The sequence below is a fragment of the Pongo abelii genome, chromosome 1 (genome assembly GCF_028885655.2).
Source record: "Pongo abelii isolate AG06213 chromosome 1, NHGRI_mPonAbe1-v2.0_pri, whole genome shotgun sequence".
NCBI lineage: Eukaryota > Metazoa > Chordata > Mammalia > Primates > Hominidae > Pongo > Pongo abelii.
In genome coordinates, this window is record NC_071985.2 from 227,999,523 (window position 1) to 228,017,480 (window position 17,958).

General features: G+C 56.9%; 1 protein-coding gene and 1 long non-coding RNA gene across 2 annotated transcripts; one reads left to right on the forward strand and one right to left on the reverse strand.

Moving 5' to 3' along the window:
* Nucleotides 1-927: 927 nt before the first annotated feature.
* On the reverse strand, nucleotides 928-16,137 carry RNF207 (ring finger protein 207). The gene is made up of 18 exons (XM_002811567.5): nucleotides 15,775-16,137; nucleotides 15,351-15,541; nucleotides 14,565-14,697; nucleotides 13,035-13,179; nucleotides 12,864-12,945; nucleotides 12,717-12,792; nucleotides 12,521-12,646; nucleotides 12,087-12,133; nucleotides 11,761-11,833; nucleotides 11,621-11,689; nucleotides 11,125-11,193; nucleotides 10,945-11,042; nucleotides 10,011-10,197; nucleotides 9,663-9,848; nucleotides 9,345-9,396; nucleotides 8,895-9,012; nucleotides 3,361-3,441; nucleotides 928-2,489 (listed from the first exon to the last, which is right to left on the reverse strand). Exons 2-18 carry the CDS (start codon nucleotides 15,539-15,541, stop codon nucleotides 2,318-2,320), a joined length of 1,905 nt encoding a protein of 634 aa, XP_002811613.2. The 5' UTR covers nucleotides 15,775-16,137; the 3' UTR covers nucleotides 928-2,317.
* On the forward strand, nucleotides 12,485-17,331 carry LOC103889226 (uncharacterized). Its single transcript, XR_008517130.2, has 4 exons — nucleotides 12,485-12,925; nucleotides 13,321-13,379; nucleotides 16,665-16,872; nucleotides 17,098-17,331. It is a non-coding gene; the product is annotated as an uncharacterized LOC103889226 (long non-coding RNA).
* Nucleotides 17,332-17,958: the final 627 nt, after the last annotated feature.

Consider the following 17,958-nt stretch of genomic DNA (forward strand, 5'->3'; position numbering starts at 1 on the left):
GCGAGCTGCTCCTTGAGCCTAAAAAGTAGGCTTTATTCATCCCTTCTGTTCATTTACCAATCTGGGGGATATGACCGGGGAAAACGTTCCTAAACCAGGAAGCTGCATTAGCCGATCAGGCTTGTAAGATCTCGGCCACAGCTGACTGCTAGGAGTACCCCCGCCATAGGCACAGCACACCACTGTCCCTTCGCTGCACTTTCTTCCTGCCTTAGGTAGTTGGGCTCGCCCACCATAGTTTGCATTTGTAGTGGTTTGGCGAGGTTAGAAGACCTCGGCCTCTGTCGTGCTGGGAAGTGCTTACTCTCTGGGCCACTGCTGCAGAAGCCATGGCACTTGTCATGGGTTTGGAAGACCCAGCCATCTGCAGTAGAGGCAGCCTATCCCATTGCAAGGAGAGGAACTTAACGGAGTAATTATTCTACTCTTCTTTTTACATAAATGTTTATTTAAATATTCTAAATTGGATTTTCTTTCACAGATACTGATTATTCTTTCCAGTTCTTAAATAAAACTGCACTTGATTTCACTCAACCACAGTGTGATTGTGTGGGATGTGAAACTCTGAAGTCACTCCTGGGTAAGAAGCGTCTTAAGCCTTCAGCCTCAAACCATGTGTGTTTTGCCGCCTCGATTTCTTTCTGAATTCCTACCTCTAACCAGTTGTAATGATAATTCTTTTTGCCCTGCAGGCCACAACATAGGTTTGTAAGGCCTTGGAACGGGAGCCTCAGTGCCCTGAAGTAGCAGGTGCAGGGGCAGTGGACGTCGATGTGAGTGATGTGTTATGTGTTGAATGTGCTGCCATGTTAGCACGTAGACCCATTTGCTGTTAATCACTGAGTCAAGCTGAGTATTTGCTTAAATATGACTATCTGGGCATCACTTTGCCACAGAAACTTTTAAAATTTTAGGTCACGTGGGTTACTTTTTAAAAAGCATTTATTAAGCTCCTCTAAATGAAAAGCGTACTGTGGAGAAATGGAAAACTGCTGGGAAAAAACAACTAGAAAAAAGGTTGCTGCCACCTAGTGCTTTGCTATCAACGGAAGGCAGACTCAGGAGGGCTGCAGGAGTTTGGGAAAGCAGCGAAGTTGTAACTGAGACCATCTGCCACATAAGCTGGCCAGGTGCTAACCCCTGGCTTTAGGAGCTCTGCCCTTGCTGGAAAGGGAGAGAAGCTAGAGCAAACGTTCCTCATCCTTCCATGAGTCACTGCTCAGATTACTGGGTGGAACTTTCCAGTAGCACCAGGTTAACAGTGAGACTGTTATTCCGGAGGAACTGGATTCCTTTGCGATAGGGTAGGTGCCACTCAGTGGTGGAGTCTTGTTACCTAAAACCGGCACACCGTGACAGACCACACTGCCCAGCACAGGGCCTGGCACACAGACGCTCGGTGCGTAGGTGTGGAACTAGCGAGGGATTTCTTGCTGGATTGTCACTCCCTGATGTTTTCCATGTGGACTGGGAGTCATCCCAAGCTACTGTGACAAGGACGAAGACTTCGTGCCATGCAAACACGGGGAAAATTAAAACTGCCCAAGCCAAAGGATCTGAAGTTATGGCCTGTCAGAGCTTCTGGGTTTTACTATTGACAAATGATTACCTTTTAAAGAAATAACCGGCCGGGCACAGTGGCTCACCCCTGTAATCCCAGCATTTTGGCAGGCCAAGGTGGGTGGATCACCTGAGATTGGGAGTTCGAGACCAGCCTGACCAACATGGAGAAACCCCCTCTCTACTAAAAATACAAAAAATTAGCTGGGTGTGGTGGTGCATGCCTGTAATCTCAGCTACTCGGGAGGCTGAGGTAGGAGAATCGCTTGAACCTGGGAGGCGGAGGTTGCGGTGAGCCAGAAATTGCGCCATTGCACTCCAGCCTGGGCAACAAAGAGTGAAATTCTGTCTTAAAAAAAAACAAAAACATTGGCCAGGCACGGTGACTCACCCCTGTAATCCCAGCACTTTGGGAGGCTGAGGCAGGTGGATCACCTGAGGTCAGGAGTTCCAGACCAGCCTGGCCAACATGGTGAAACCCCATCTCTACTAAAAATACAAAAAATTAGCCGGGCGTGGTGTCAGGCGCCTGTAATCCCAGCTACTCGGGAGGCTGAGGCAGTGAATCGCTTGAACCCAGGAGGCAGAGGTTGCAGTGAGCCGAGATCACACCATTACACTCCAGCCTGGGCAACAAAGAGCGAAACTCCATCTCAAAAATAAAAAAAAAAAAAACTATCATGGGAACAACCTTCTCTCCAGTGTCCCAGTCTTGTGCCTGCTCTAAGAGCCTGACCCTGGGGACCGGTCCCATTTGTTAAGTCCGGTGTTCCCTCCATGTGGGGACATCGCCCCCATTTTTCTGTTTGGATCTGTGATGATCCATATTTTTCAGTAGAGGCTCTTCCGAGAGGCCGTTCGGAGCCCAGCTGTTTCCTTTAGGCTCTGATGTCTTCTCTCTCTTTTCCGGGACACTTCCTGGATTATTCCTAAAGGGACAGCCTCATGTAAGCCCAGGCCGCTCCCCCATTTCACCGTATCCCTGCACTAAAATCCACTCGGGCCAAAGCTCTCAGAATGGAACGTCTTCCTGGAAGGCCTCAGTGAGTGAGAACCAGGAAGGCTCTGTCTCCGGAAGGATCTTGTCTACTTCTGTGTAGGAGCCCATCCCCAGGGGATGGCTGTGAGTTGCTGAACCATCAGGCTGTGTCAGCGGTTTCTGGTGACATTGTATTTTGAATTTGGAAGCATCTGAGCTAATAAATGGCGGCTGTGCAGGGGAGGCTGGGGCCAGACTCTGCTCTGTCACCAGCAACGCTGTGACTCTGGCCACTTCAGCAACCCTCTGCACACCCCTAGGCTCTTCCGGTTCTGATTCTACAGTGCTGTCCTCTGCCCTGTGACTGAGTACGTTTTCCTGAAAGCAAAATACACAAAGATCAGCCTGTGACTGTGTCGTAGGTGTTACTGCACAGCCGTCTCTTCCTCTGGCAGGTATTGGGGCGCACGCTTTGGCTCCGGGGAACAGTCCTCGGTCACTTTCTCATTTCAGTGACCCGAGTCCCCTAGCATAAGCACGTGCAGCTCCCAATGGTGAAAGTGGATGCAGGCAGCAGCCATGGCTGTTTATAATGGTAAAATGGGGTCCCGTCTATCAAAGTAACACCTGTTTTATCTATGAGGTCACTTGTAAGTTATCATCCGGGCTGAGAGCCTCTCTGACCCCTTGTTTTACAAAGAGGCCCAGCGAGGGCCCCAGAGCTGGGACCAAAGGGGAAAAGCCTGGAGTTTCCTTTGTCGTCCTGTTGGCCTCAGAAGCCACATCGCGTGCACACTCTCCAGTGGAGAGACTTGCTTTACCTGGTTGAGGCCGTGCTGTTCCTGCTGTCGTCATGCGTGTTTTGTAGACTCTCTGACTGCTCATCCATGGGTGCCTGAAACCTGGCAAGAGAGTGGGCACCAGAATCTCAAGGGAGCAGAGCCAGCTGCTGCACGGCCTTAAGCTCAGAAACCTCAGAACCAAACTCTGCCACCACTCATGCACCCACCCACCTAGCATTTCATTCTTTTGCTCCTCAAATATTTACTAAGGTCCAGTGGTTGGCAAGGGCCAGGCCTGCATGGTGTGCAGGAGAGGCCAGGCCCTGCCATCATGGAAGCTGCATGCTGGTCGGGGCAGACACGCTGAGGGAGGGAAGGGTGTGTGGTGCAGGGCGCCAGGCAGACCTGCTTTAATCCAGGTGGAGTGGGGAAGGCCTCTGCTGACACTCATCCAAGCTGGGGCCCGACTGAGGTTCTGTGAATACTCCAGGCAGAGGCCCAGAAGTGGGACCAGTCTAGCTTTTTTGGGGAACTGAAAGGGCATTGTGACCAGGGTGTTATGAGGGGCGGACACGGTCACAGGTGCACAGGGAAGGTCCCCAAGAGAGCTGTCCAGCCGCGCTGTGATGGGAATCGTAGGCTTCTAAAGGACTCCCGGCTTCCTGGCGGCTGGAGGGGTAGGAGAGTTGGCCATGATTTGGATTCAGGGAAGCAATAGAGACCAAAGCGGGTGGATTGAGGCAGGGACAGTAGAGCCAGCAGAACTTGGGGGTGGGTTGGAAATGAAGTGGGTGAAAGGAATCCAGGCTTTCTCCCAGGCTTTTCACCTGAGTGAATGTGGTGCTATTCACTGAGATGGGGAGATGGGAATAGCATGTCTGCGGGAGGACGTCAAGCATTCTGGCCACTGCTGAACTCGCGGTGCCTGTAGACATCCAGGTAGGGCTGCCCAGGAAGCGGGCAGTGGGAGATGAGTCTGGAGCTCCGGCGAGCACTGTGGTGGAGCGAGAGCTGGGGGTCTGCATCGTGATGGGGTCTTAAAGCCAGGGACTGAATGAGGTCGCCCAAAGAGTGAGCGTAGGCTGTGAAGAATGCCTAAGGCTGAGCCCTGGGGAAAAACATATCTGGGCACTGAGCTAAGGAGGCAGAGCCAGCCAGAGACCAGGAAGGAACAGCTGGAGAGGCTGGCGGGAGCATGGGAGTGCGGGGCTGTCAGCAACGAGAGAAGGCATACTGAAGACTAACATGGCTAGGCACGGTCACGTCTATAATCCCAGCATTTTGGAAGGCTGAGGTGGGAGGATCACTTAGTCCAGGAGTTGGAGACCAGCCTTGGCAACATAGCACAACCCCATCTCTACAAAAACTATAAAAACTAGCCGGGCATGGTGGCACATGCCTGTAGTCACAGCTCCCCAGGAGGCTGAGGTGGGAGGATTGATTGAGCCTGGGAGATGGGGGCTACAGTGAGCTGTGATCGAGCCACTGCACTCCAGCCTGGACAACAGAGCAAGACCCTGTCTTTAAAACAAATGAACAAAAAAAGCCCAGCGCGGTGGCTCACGCCTGTAATCCCAGCACTTTGGGAGGCTGAGGTGGGCAGATCACGAGATCAGGAGATCAAGACCATCCTGGCTAACATGGTGAAACCCTGTCTCTACTAAAAATTAAAAAAAAAATCAGCCGGGTGTGGTGGCACACGCCTGTAGTCCCAGCTACTCGGGAGGGCGAGACAGGAGAATCACTTGAAACCGGGAGGCGGAGGTTGCAGTGAGCCAAGATCGTGCCACTGCACTCCAGCTTGGGCGACAGAGCGAGACTCGGTCTCAAAAAAAAAAAGATGAATATGGTGATGCTCATGAGTGCTGCTGAGAGGCCAAGGGAGGTGGCCTGGACCCACGGGAGGGCTCGCTGCGACTGGAGCAACAGCAGACTTGTTGGATGAGTGGACTCGCAGACCTGGAGTGAAGTGGGTTGAGGGAGCAACTGCAGACATCCACAAAGTGGCTGCTCTGAAGAGGAGCAGAGCCGGCCCCACCTATGCCCCAAACCTCCAGGAGCTGGGCTCCAGCCTCAGCTTATTTCTGCAGAGGCAGAGTATGGCTGGGTACATTCATGGTGTGAACAACTCTGTGTGGGTAGCACCCAGGACACTGTCCCCACCCAGAAGCCCCCTTCATGTCCCCTTCCAGTCTTCCAGGTGACTGCCAAGATCCCTTCCACTCAGCAACTGGTCCTCTCCCACTGCAGCCGAAGTCTGAGGGGTTAGTTCTGAGAGAGCACCACACACAGACGAGAACTGTACGGAAACCAGAAAACCCAGTGTGCATACAGATGCTCCACAGACAGACCTCCCAGGAAGGACTGGAAAGGGACCTAAAACTGACCTTGGGGCATTCCATAAAAGCAAGAGCCCACCCACCCTGATCCCCTCCAAGGAAGTACCACCCTTGTGCTCAGAGCTTCCGATCTGCCTCATGACTCCAGCCCTGCCCCACTCCTAATATGAGCAGATACTCAAGGGTGACCTGACATCTGAGAAAAACCTTCAGCCTGGAAGAGAGAAACCTACACAAGCTTAGAGGGCGTGGTGGCGCACACCTGTAATCCCAGCTACTCTGGAGGCTGAGGCAGGAAAATCAATTGAACCTGGGAGGTGGAAGCTGCGGTGAGAGCTGAGATGGCGCCATTGCACTCCAGCCTGGGCGGCAGAGCAAGACTGTCTCAAACAAACAAAGACCTTCACAAGCAAAAAGCAGTTGGGAGGAAACACTTCATGGAGAAAATTTCCAAAAGGAAAAAATAAACTATTGGCCTCAGAGGGGTAAGATATTGTGTCCATGAGCTGGGTGTGGTGGCTTACGCCTGTAATCCCAGCACTTTGGGAGGCCAAGGCAGGCGGATCACGAGGTCAGGAGATGGAGACCATCTTGGCCAACATGGTGAAACCCCATCTCTACTAAAAATACAAAAATTAGCCGGGTGTGGTGGTGGGCGCCTGTAGTCCCAGCTACTCAGGAGGCTGAGGCAGGAGAATGGCGTGAACCTGGGAGGCGGAGCTTGCAGTGAGCCAAGATCGTGCCACTGCACTCCAGCCTGGGTGACAGAGTGAGACTCCATCTCAAAAAAAAAAAAGATATTGTGTCCGTGAAACAACAGGATGCCATCAAAAGAAACGGGGTACAGAAAGAGCTGTTGGAAATGCAAAACAAGATAGCAGAAATGAACTACTTAATGGAAGATAAAGAGGCTTGGCATGGTGGCTCATGCCTGTAATCCCAGCACTTTGGGAGGCTGAGGCGGGAGGATCACTTGAGCCCATGAATTTCAAAACCAGCTTGGGCAACATGGCAAGACCCCATCTCAAAAAAAAAAAAAAAAAGGGCTGGGCGCGGTGGCTCACGCCTGTAATCCCAGCACTTTGGGAGGCTGAGGCAGGCAGATCACCTGAGGTCGGGAATTCAAGACCAGCCTGACCAACACGGAGAAACCCCGTCTCTACTAAAAATACAAAATTAGCCGGGCGTGGTGCCACATGCCTGTAATTCCACCTACTCGGGAGGCTGAGGCAGGAGAATGGCCTGAACCGAGCAGGCAGAGGTTGTGGTTAGCCAAGATCGCATCATTGCACTCCAGCCTGGGCAACAAGAGTGAAACTCCATCCAAAAAAAAAAAGGGGAAATAGGACATTAAAGGTACATTAGAGGGCCAGCCCAGGGGAGCCAATATCCAACAATCGGAATTCCAAAAAGAAAAAGTGAAGAAATCAACAAATTGAAAAAGAGGCCGGGCGCGGTGGCTCATGCCTATAATCCCAGCACTTTGGGAGGGCGAGGCGGGTAGATCACGAGGTCAGGTGATCAAGACGATCCTGGCCAACATGGTGAAACCCCCGTCTCTACTAAAATACAAAAAATTAGCCAGGCGTGGTGGTGCACATCTGTAGTCCCAGCTACTCGGGAGGCTGAGGCAGGAGAATGGCTTGAACCCAGGGGGCAGAAGTTGCAGTGAGCTGAGATCACACCACTGCACTCCAGCCTGGTAACAGAGCGAGACTCCGTCTCAAAAAAAAAAAAGAAATATTCCAGCCTGGCCAACTTGACAAAACTCCATCTCTACTAAAAATACAAAAATTAGCCAGGCGTGTTGGCATGCACCTGTAGTCCCAGCTACTTGGGAGGCTGAGGCAGGAGAATAGTTGAACCCGGGAGGCGGAGGTTGCAGTGAGCCAAGATCGCACCACTGCACTCCAGCCTCGGCGACAGAGCGAGACTCCATCTCAAAAAGAAAAAAAAAAAAAGAAATATGCCAAAACTGAAGACCATGAATTTTCAGATTGAAAGAGCCTGCCAGTATCCAACCTAATGGATGGAAATAGACTCTCACCAGCGTGAAATCTCAGAACACTGGGAGCAAAGAGAAGATTCTACAAGCTTCCACAGAGAATTAGTAGGTCGCATTACAAGGGTTAGGAGTCTGAGCGCCTTCAGACTTCATGAACAACAACCATGGAAGCTAGAAGATAAGAAAGCCAGAGAGCGATGCCTTTGAAGGAGAATCCTTCCCAATCTAGAATTTCCCATCTAGAATTTGATACCCAGTGAAACTGTCAAGTGTGAAGCTAGAATGGAGACATTGTCAGACCCATGGCATCCCAAACACGCACCTCCTTCACACTCTTTCTCAAGAAGTTACCAGGAGGTGGGCTCCCCCAAAACCTGACAGGCACTTCACCACAAGGGTGGTGAAGGGCGAGCCCAGGCTCCAGCCATTCCCTAGACCTACAGGGCAACCAGTCTACCCTGGGGCCCAGTGACTCAGAGACAGGAACAGCGAAGACTTGCCACCAAGATCCCTCTGCCACTGGAACCTGAGTACAGTGCTGAGAGAGCCTGGTCAGGACTCTGCACAGACTTGGCTTGTCTTACATTGATGAAGTTCCTGCCCTCTCCTCCACGTCCTGCTGCCTGGATCAGCCCAGCAGGACCCTCATGACACCCTTAGGAAGTGCCTTCTGCTTCTACCTACTCCTGAGGGTTGGAGGGACGAACTCTGAGCCTAAAAGCAGAAACTCAGAGCAGCCCACTCACTGTGACCACGCTTTTGCAAATGTCCGGCACCTGGTCGGCCCAGATACCCCAACTGAACCCTCATGACCTGGCCAGCTGACTTCCCTGAACAGGGTCCTGTGGATGTGGCACCTTTCCCACGCAGTTTTTTTTTTTTTTTATTGAGACAAGGTCTCACTGTGTCGCCCAGGCTGTAATGCAATAGTGTGATCTCAGCTCACTGCAACCTCTGCCTCCACCTCCCAGGTTCAAGCGATTCTCGTGCCTCAGCCTCCCCAGTAGCTGGGATTACAGGCATGAGCCACCATGCTTGGCTGATTTTTGTATTTTTAGTAGAGATGGGTTCCACCATGTTGGCCAGGCTGGTCTCGAACTGCTGACCTCAGGTGATCCGCCCATCTCAGCCTCCCAAAGTGCTAGGATTACAGGTGTGAACCACCGCACCCAGCCCCCATGCACATTCTGAAGAGTCTCAGTGGCCCTGGGAACACCCCTTGGCCTCACCTGGGCTCCAGCCGCTCCTTCACCTTGGCAATGGAGCGGACGTAGGGCGTGATCTGCTTGGTGATGGTGGCCAGGTAGGCATTCTCCTGCCTCAGCTGGAGAAGGTCATGGAGCTGGGCTGTGGGGCCAAGGCCAGAGCATGGGGTCTTAATCCTGAAGCACCTGGCTTCAGATTTTTACTCAAGCCAGGCACCATGTAAATATCCCGACCATTTCCATGATGACCTCTAATTAAAGAGGGAGGCACTTGGTGGGGGCATTCTACTCAATGCATCCTGACCTCACATGCATCATTTGAGGCCAGTTAGCAGCTGGGAGGCACGGTCAAGCGCTAAGGGGAAGAGTGTGGGGATTTGCATCTGGTTAGTGGCTGACTCTTGACTTCCTCCTCTGCTAGCATGTGGGTTAGCTCAGGGACGGGGGTTCACTCAGCAGCCAACTGTCTGGAACCTTCATAAATTTCCTGCTCATTAGCCACTCGCTGATAGGATTCCTCCCAAATCTGAAAGAGAAAAGCTAGACGTTGGATGTGGCAGTGAGCTGGAATTTACGGTGGTGGCATTGCTATCTCTAGCTACTCGGATCTACAAAGCACCCCCCAGCCAGGTCCACGTGGTTCAAAGCAGCAAAGACTCCCAGGTTCCAGACCCTGCCATATGAGGGTCCCGTGGGGCACAGGCCAGGTCCTCTTTCCCCCCTTACTGTCTTAGGGTAGCCCAGGTATCCCCTGACAGGTGGGGCTGGAGTTAGAGTCCTTGGGAGGGCTACCTCCTGGAAGACGACCCTCATGCCCTCTAAGGAGGCGTGCTCCGAGGCGATCTGCGCGTCCAGGTGCAGGGACTTGCGCAGGACGTCTCCCATGATCCCCGCCTTGATGAGCGAGTGGTGCTTGGTGAGGTCTCGGTGCAGCTCCTGCACCTGGTCCTTTAGGCTCTGCATCTCCGCCTGCAGGTGCTGCACAGAGAGGCTGTGTGAGAGCGTGGGTCACCCTAGGCTGTTTTTACTGCCAGGGCCTCGGTGGAGGAATGGCTCCCAGCTTCAGCAGCTGGGACAACCAATTTCCTTGGTGAGGAGTGGTTTAGGACATTTCCCCCCCGCAGATCCCTGCCCCCTCACCCGGTAGGAGTCCTCATAGTGGCGGCAGTGCTCTGTGAAGGGCGTGTTCTCGCCCTCCGCCAGCAGCACCTTGGTGCTGATGGACCGGCGCAGCGTGGGCTTTTGGACGGGTGACCCCGACATCTTTCCTACTGGGGAGGGGCAGTGGGGCCCCGTCAGCGCCTTGGGGCCTAAGCCCCCTGCCAGCCTGGGGAGAGAGCCAGCGTGGATGCAGGCGAGTGGGGAAGTCTGCCCCTCCCCCAGCCTCCCAGGGCAGCCCCCTGGACTGCTCCGGGATCTCACAGCCCTCTCCACCACCTGGAGCACAGCAGAGCCACCAGGAGCTTTGAAAAGCCTGAGGAAAGGCCTCACCCGGACATCCACATCTATTTGTTAAAGTCCCTGGAGTGGGTTCCAGGCTGTGGGGCCAAGAGCAAGTCCATCGGAATGCTGCCAGGGCTAGGACCGAGTGAGTGGTGTGTTCACTTCTATCCTGGACAGAGGAAGTGTGGGCCCAGTCTCTCTTGGTCTTGGGGCCCCTGGACACACACATGCCATTTCAGCATCTCTTCTAACTCCTCCCCAGATGAGTCAAGGAATCAGGTCCCCTATGACTTCAAGCCACCTAGGGGGCAGTCAGCCCAGCCCCAGGCGCCCCACCCCAGGGGAGGCTGCAGTGGTAGTTGGGGGCCTGAGTCCTCCCCTCCTCCTTAGCCAAGCTCCGAGCCAGGTCTGCCATGGACTTCAGGTCCAGGGCTTTCTGCTCCCCTACTTAGTGGACTTGCCCTGGCCATCCTCTGTGCCCAGACACTGTGCTGGGAGGGTGGCAAGCTAAGGATGGAGGAAGGAAGGGTGGCACCTGGCTTCTTGCTGGCGATCTGGCCCCTCAGCGCCCACCCTCCCCCACACCCCAGTGTTGGGGACCTTGTGCCTGGCCTCCCCGGTTGCTGCTCACATGTTAGCACCACTTGCAGCAGCTGCCACCCGACGTGGCCCCAGCAGCAGCAGTGGCTCCAGACAGCGTGCGAATTCAGCTCGGTGGTCACTGGCAATCTGGGCAGCGGGATGGGGTCATGAGGTGGCCTCCACTGCCCTGCGGGGCCCCCGACCCTGGCCCACCCAGGCCACTGCACACCTTGCTGCTCTGAACAGGCCTTAGGTGGTGCGGCCGCGTGACGATGCCCTGCAGCCTCTCCATCAGCTCCTGTGGCAGCGAGGAGGGCCTCAGGCCGGTGGAGGTGTGGCAGCCAGGGGGCAGGAAGAGGGGAGATGGAGACGGAGCACGTCTGCCTTTGGCACTTGACTTGGCGTCCCTTAGCAGCGCCAGCCCTTTTCTGGGACTCACCTGGACAAACCCCCACCCCATCCCCAAATCCACAGGAGAGGGGGCGGCTGGACTCCAGTGGTCACTCTGCCCCATGGGGGACCGTAGGCAGCCCCCTTCCTGGCTTCACTGTCCTTGCAAGAGTGGCCCTAACAGGTTTGCAGATGATGGAGTTGGGAGGGGCCAGCCCCGAGCCCCCCGGTCCAGGCTCCAGGTGACAGGCTGTCCACCCCTGAGTTGGCGGCTCTGGTCTGCAGGGTGGGCTTCTGGTGGGGAGGGGGCATCTGCAGGAGCAGAGGAGACTCACATAGCCCAGGTCCAGGAACTCAGCCTTGTTGGCCAAGCTGAGGAAGGAGGAGCAGATGACCAGGTGGACCTGGTGGAGGAGACGCTGCTCAGTGCCTGGCCGGGGAGGTGGGACCCACCCGCACCCCGAGCTCCCTGTACCTGCAGCATGGGCAGCGAGGTGGCCAAGAGAGAGAGCTGCTCCTTGAAGGCCTTGTCCTTCTCTTCGTATTGGCTGGGGGAGGGGGGCTGCCTGGTCTCCAGGGGGCCAGGAGCAGGGCCGGGCAGTTCCATCCCCCCACCCCCAGCCAGCTTCGCATGTCCGTCCCTGAACCCCTTCTCTACACCCTGAGCCGTGCTGCCCTCCTTAGCTGGGACGACATTCGGATGTCTTGCTCCTCAGGGTGGGGCAGGGCCTGCCCAGGCTCTGAGCTGAGGCCATGGAGGCCAAGGGGTAAGGGAGGCAAGCCCCCCTCCCCCCAACTCACCTCTGCACAGCCTGCAGCAGCAGCGCTTTCCTCTCCGCCAGCCTGTCCTGGGAGAGATGGCGAGCATGCTCTTGATTTGCGCCCCAGCCCTGCCACCTCCCACCATGCCTAATCCCCCCGCCCGGACCCCAGCCACCTGCTGGTTACGCTAGGTATCTCTCCAACCTACCAGCCCTGCATCCGCTGCCTGAGGGCTTGGGTCCCCTCACCTTAAATGTCACCTCCCCAGGGAAGTCTTTCCTGACCACCTCACATCCCCACCACCAGCCTGGGGCAGGCCCTGGTTTCCCCTCCCAGCTCTCCTAGCAACTCCACGAAAGTGCTTGGTGCAAGGTCTGCTGCCCCACTACACTGGAAATCCACAAGGGCAAGGGACCAGCCCTGTGTCACCAGTTCCCGGCTGTGTCGTTTATCCCCCAACCCCCAGCCCTCACCTGCATGCTGCCGAAGAGGGCGTGGATAGCGTCCTCCTCCTCGGCGGCGCTGTGCCGCACCTCCTCCACCATGGCCTGCAGCAGCGCGATGGCCTCCCGCGTGGCCGTCTGTAGGGCCTTCACGGCCTGGGGACAGGGCGTGGTCAGGCTCGCGATCGCCGCTGCGCGGCCCCGCGCGCCAGGCCCCTGCGCTCACCAGCACCGCCTGCTCCAGCCGCTCGCAGCCCTGCACGTAAGCCGATTCCAGGTCCACGCAGTGCGCCCGGCTCTCCCTGTAGAAGGCGGCGGGTGAGGCCCGCTCCAGCCGCCCCCAGCCCCCTCCCCTCGCGCCCCCTCTACGCACCCCTGCATGTCGCGGAAGCAGCGGATGCACAACAGCAACTTCTTGTCGGTGGAGAACAACAGGTAGGGCTCTGCGTGCAGCGCTGCGGCAGCGGCGGACGGTGGTGAGGGCTCCGGGCAGTGCCCGCCCCGCCCCCACCCCCAAGTCTCCGGCCCCGCAAGCCTCACTCACTGCACTTCTGGGGCACGTCGCGGCTTCGCTGACCCAGGGCCACGATGTCGTGGCGTGCGAACATGCGTGCTCGGTGCGTCTCGTCGCGGCAGCGCGCGCACAGGGGCTGCCCGCATGTGTTGCAGAAGTACGTGGTCTTCACGTCCTGCGGGCCGAGCGCGGGCTCAGGAGCGCCAGAGCCCGACCGCGGCCAGCGCGGGAACCGCAGCCGCCGCGTGTCACTGCGCGTGTTTGTCCCAGCCGTGGCCGGGTGCGCAGCTAAACGCAGCCCTTTCCTGTAATCCAGGCACTTGGCGCTCTGATATACCCACTTTACAGAGGAGGGCACTGCGGCTCAGAGGCTGGGTAAGTAGGTCTGTGGAGGGGGGTGGGGGACGGGGGGGAGAGGGCAGAAACGGCCTTTGTAAAACATTTTACCGAGGCCGGGCGCGGTGGCTCACGCCTGTAATCCCAGCAATTTGGGAGGCCGAGGCGGGCGGATCACCTGAGGTCAGGAGCTGGCCAACATGGCGAAACCCTGTCTCTAATAAAAATACAAAAATTAGCTGGGCATGGTGGCAGGCGCCTGGAGTCCCAGCTCCTCGGGAGGCTAAGGCAGAAGAATCACTTGAACCCGGGAGGCGGAGGTTGCTGTGAGTCAAGTTGGCGCCACTGCACTCCAGCCTGGGCGATAAAGCAAGAATCCGTCTCAAAAAAAAAATTTTTTTTTTTTTTTTTTTTTTTTTTTTACCTGCAACAAAAGGAGTGTGAGGGCCTCTCACGGCCCCCTTGGCACACTCAATAGTGGCCAAAAGGTGGTGTACACCCTGGCCATCTGGAGTCACACCTGGGGGCGGGGGGAGGGGAAGAGCAGTGAGGGCTTTAAGGTTCTCCTCCCCAAGCCAGACCCAGGGCTGGGATTCCAGGGCTTGGCTTGCAGCCCTGGTATGGACGCATGCAATGGTTGACATAACAGGCCCTACCTGCAGTCCCTACCTCCTGCTAATCCTCTCTGTACCTCTGGGTCACACATTGCTCAGGACTTGCCCAGAAAGCTGGAGCTTTTGCCCCAGTCGGGCCGTCCTCCTGGGATTCCTGATACATTTTCTGGCCTCCGCAGGCCAGAGTCCCCCGTGCCTTTTACAGCCCAGAGGGAACAGCATGCTGTCCCCACCTCCCCTGGGCTGTAGCTGCTTCTATGCCACTTGGGTAGCAGAGGCCCTTCAGGGTCGGCCCAGGCCTGCAAACTGGACTGCCCCTCCTGTGCAGGTCCACAACTCCACCCTGAACTGGGGACCAGTGAGCTCTCCCCACATCGAATGGCCTTAGCCTCTGCCACTGTCTGGACAGTAACTCAAGTCCCTTGTTCTGGACCTCAGTCTCCCCACCGGTATAATGGGGTTCACATTCAGGGCCAAGGTGCCCTAGGGAGGTGCTGGAGAATCCACTGCCAGGTCGTCCTCTGAAGATATGCTGAGTGCATGTGCAAGCATTGGGGACTATGCAACCTGGTACCCTCTGCTCCTCACCCACCCGCCCCACCGCCCCTGCCTGCTCGCTGCACTCCAGGTCACAGTTGGCACAGCGCACCGCCTCCACGCCATCCCCTGAGCTGTCCACCAGGAACTGCAGCAGCCGGTCCACGGGCGGGAGCCCGCTGGGACCCTTCACCACCGTCTGGTGTCTGCAAAGAAGCCCAGGCCCGGAGATTCTGATACCCCTTCCCCAGGGCTCCCCACCCCCACCCCTCACATTCCAGGCTGGAGCTAAAAATAGCTGTGTTGGGAGGTGGGGTGCGCCACAGCTCTGGGGTCTGCTATAAATATCACAGCCAGCGCTCACCCTGCCCTGGTCCCTACCCTTGCTCAGTCCTGGGCCACTCTTGCAGACAGTGGGGTTGGTCCCCTAGTATCAAAAGCAGAAGCTGCCCCTCGGCATCTTCTCACGGCATTGGGCAAATTAGAGCCACTCCTGGGTTCCTTGAGCCCACATAACTGTAACTGTGGTTTTGTGGACCTAAGACTTCTAGGACCCCCAAGCGAGTTACTGGGAGTGTCCTGACCAGTGCTGGAGCCCCGCCCTTACCCTCTTACTTTTGATGGGAGGTCTTGGGCCAGTAACTGCAATCTCCAAGCTTCAGTTAAGCTGATCTATAAAATGGGCCGAAGCCTGCAACTTCTGGCCGGGAGAGCTAAGGACTGGGTGCAGTATCTCCCAGTCGTTCTGCCTGAAGTTGGAGCCTTACTCTCCTGGCACCTGGGTCCCAGCTCGGGCAGAGCCAACCTTGGGCCCCGGGGATGGGGTCTGGGGGGTTTTTGGGAACTTTGGGACACTTACTGGCACAGCGGGCAGGTGAGGCGGCCGTCGGTCGCGCGGCCACGCAGGCAGCCGGCACAGAAGTCATGGAAGCAGTCCAGAAGACACGGGCGCTCGTACTGCACGTGGCACAGCGGGCACACCAGCGGGTGGATGCTCGGGGCATCCAGGGAGCTCGGGCCCTCCAGGGGCCCGAAGATAGCTCCCGACATCTGCAGCGACAGCGCAAGCGGGCGGCTGGGGCACGCACGGAGCCCCGCTTGAGCTCCCGCGGCCCCTCTGCCCGGGCGCCCGCGCCCTCCCTATCGCGCCTGGACCCGACGGGGCGTCCAGAGGTCATGGAGTGGGGAGCCGCTAGGGCCCGGGTTAGGGCTGGGGCCTGGCGCGCCCCGGCGCAGGGAGAACAGGCAGTGAGGACTGGCGAGGGGCGGGGCCCTGTACCTACCCGCTAGGCCGCTTTGCTGGGAGCTACCGGTCCTCCGAGCCTCTCTCCCGCCGTCCAGCGCTCCTAGTGCGGCTCCGGGCCGCGCTCTGAGACACCAAGCGGTCGCTCTGCCGAAGAGTCGCCGGCCCTGGAAGGTCAGGCCCGCACCGGGCGATGGTTCCCACTCTGCGCGGGGCCTCCCTCTGCCGTGGCCTCTCCTACCTCTCCTCACTCCCACCCTCGGAATTCCCCGCCGGGTGTCCTCTGGGTGACCCGCAGGCGACGCCCCTTCCGGCATCCACCTTCCCCAGGGTGGCTGCTGCCTTGAGGCGCGGCGGGGCCAAACCGACCTCGGCGCTCGCCATCTGCTTTGCGCGCTGGTTCCGGCCCGGCCACTCCACCCCCAGCCCGCGGGGAGGAGAGGCCAGGACGCCAAGGCTCCAGGGACGGTGCCAGGCAAGGGTGCAAGGATCGGACTGGCCCCTGCCCGGGATGACAGAGTCCCGAGCCCCAAGACCAGAGCGCCGCGCAGAGCGGGGCCGGAGGACCTTGACTGCGGGGTCTTCAAGGGTAGGCCGGGCGCGGTGGCTCACGCCTGTAATCCCGGCACTTTGGGAGGCCGAGGCGGGCAGATCGCTTGAGGTCAGGAGTTCGAGACCAGCCTGGCCAACATGGCGAAACCCTGTCTCTACTAAAAATGCAAAAATTAGCCGGGCGTGGTGGCGCCCTTCGGGAGGCTGAGGCAGAACTGCTTCAACCCGGGAGGTGGAGGTTGCAGTGAGCCGAGATCGCGCCACTGCACTCCAGCCTGGGTTACAGAGCCTGACTGTCTTAAAAAAAAAAAAAGAGTCCAAACCCCACCCGCTACCCCCGCTAATCCCCACTCTTCCATCCCATTTGGGTCTGAACAGGTCATCGCCGCCTTATTTCCTCGGCGGCCAATTGGGGGCGCCAGAGAGCAGCGGGCGCCCCTCCACCGACTTTCCAGCGCTTGGGAGGCGGAGTGAGACGCCGTGGAATCCCAGCCCTGCCTTTCGCTGGTTGTGAGCTCTTGGCCATGTTACTGACCTCTCAGAGCCTCAGCGCTGGGTTAAAATAGAACTGGTGTCCTGATAATCGGTGAGGCCCCAGTGGAATAACGCACGTGAAGTACACATACTGGGCGTCCACTTAATTAAGGCCCCATTCTCATTGCCTGCGAAGTTCCGAAGAGAGGGATGGGTTTGAGTGGGAGGTTGAGAGGGGAGGCTCCCGGCGTTTCTTCAGCAGTGCCCCCTCTGCTCTCTGGGCCTGGCAGATGCGTGTTGATCCCAGCGTTTTCTCCAGCGTGCTCTCGCTTCCCAGGTCGACGTGATCAGTGAGCTTTCTCCGCCCGTGTCATCCTGAATGTCCTGAGAGCAGCCCGTTTCTGCCCCTCTTGCGATTACAAAGTCAAGCCCAGAGCCTGACCCACAGTAGTGCTCAATAAAGGCTTAGAAAAAACTCGGAGATATTTGAGCTGTTTTCGTTTTGTTTTGTTTAAGACAGGATCTCACTCTGTCGCCGCGTGATCATATCTAACTGCAGCCTCGGCTTCCTTCCACCTCAGCCTCCCAAGTAGCTGGGACTACAGCCGCGCACCACCATGCCCGGCTAATTTTTTGTATTTTTAGTAGAGACGGGGTTTCACCATGTTGGCCAGGCTGGTCTCGAACTCCTGACCTCAGGTGATCCGCCCACCTTGGCCTCCCAAAGTGCTGGGATTACAGGTGTGAGCCACTGAACCCAGCGTTTTTTTTGTTTTTTTTTTTTTTCGTATTTTTAGTAGAAAAATAAAAAGTACAATGTGCTGCACACATTGAGGGTTTTGCCGTGTTGTCCAGACTGGTCTCCAACTCCTGGGCTCAAGCACTCTGCCTGCCTTGGCCTTCCAAAGTTGCTGGGATTACAGACGTGAGCCACCTTGCCTGGCCTTGAGCTGGGTTTTGAAGGATGCGTAGGAGTAGGAGTTTGCTAGGAGAAGGAAGTGAATTCTAGAGAGAAACTAGCTGTTCTTTTGAGGACTGTCCCTAGCCCTGGTTGTTTTTTTTTTTTTTGAGACTGAGTCTCATTCTGTCACCCAGGCTGGAGTGCAGTGGCGCAATCTCGGCTCACTGCAAGCTCCGCCTCCTGGGTTCACGCCATTCTCCTGCCTCAGCCTCCCGAGTAGCTGGGACTACAGGTGCC

Bases quoted from the DNA above. Each gene is read 5' to 3' on its own strand.
- RNF207 (XM_002811567.5), bottom strand. From the start codon at position 15,541: ATGTCGGGAGCTATCTTCGGGCCCCTGGAGGGCCCGAGCTCCCTGGAT. The intron at 12,793-12,863 runs GTGCGTAGAGGG...CGCCTTCTACAG, and splicing joins TGCTTCCGCGACATGCAGGG to GGAGAGCCGGGCGCACTGCG. The intron at 11,834-12,086 runs GTGAGTTGGGGG...CCCCTCCCCCAG, and splicing joins CTGCTGCAGGCTGTGCAGAG to CCAATACGAAGAGAAGGACA.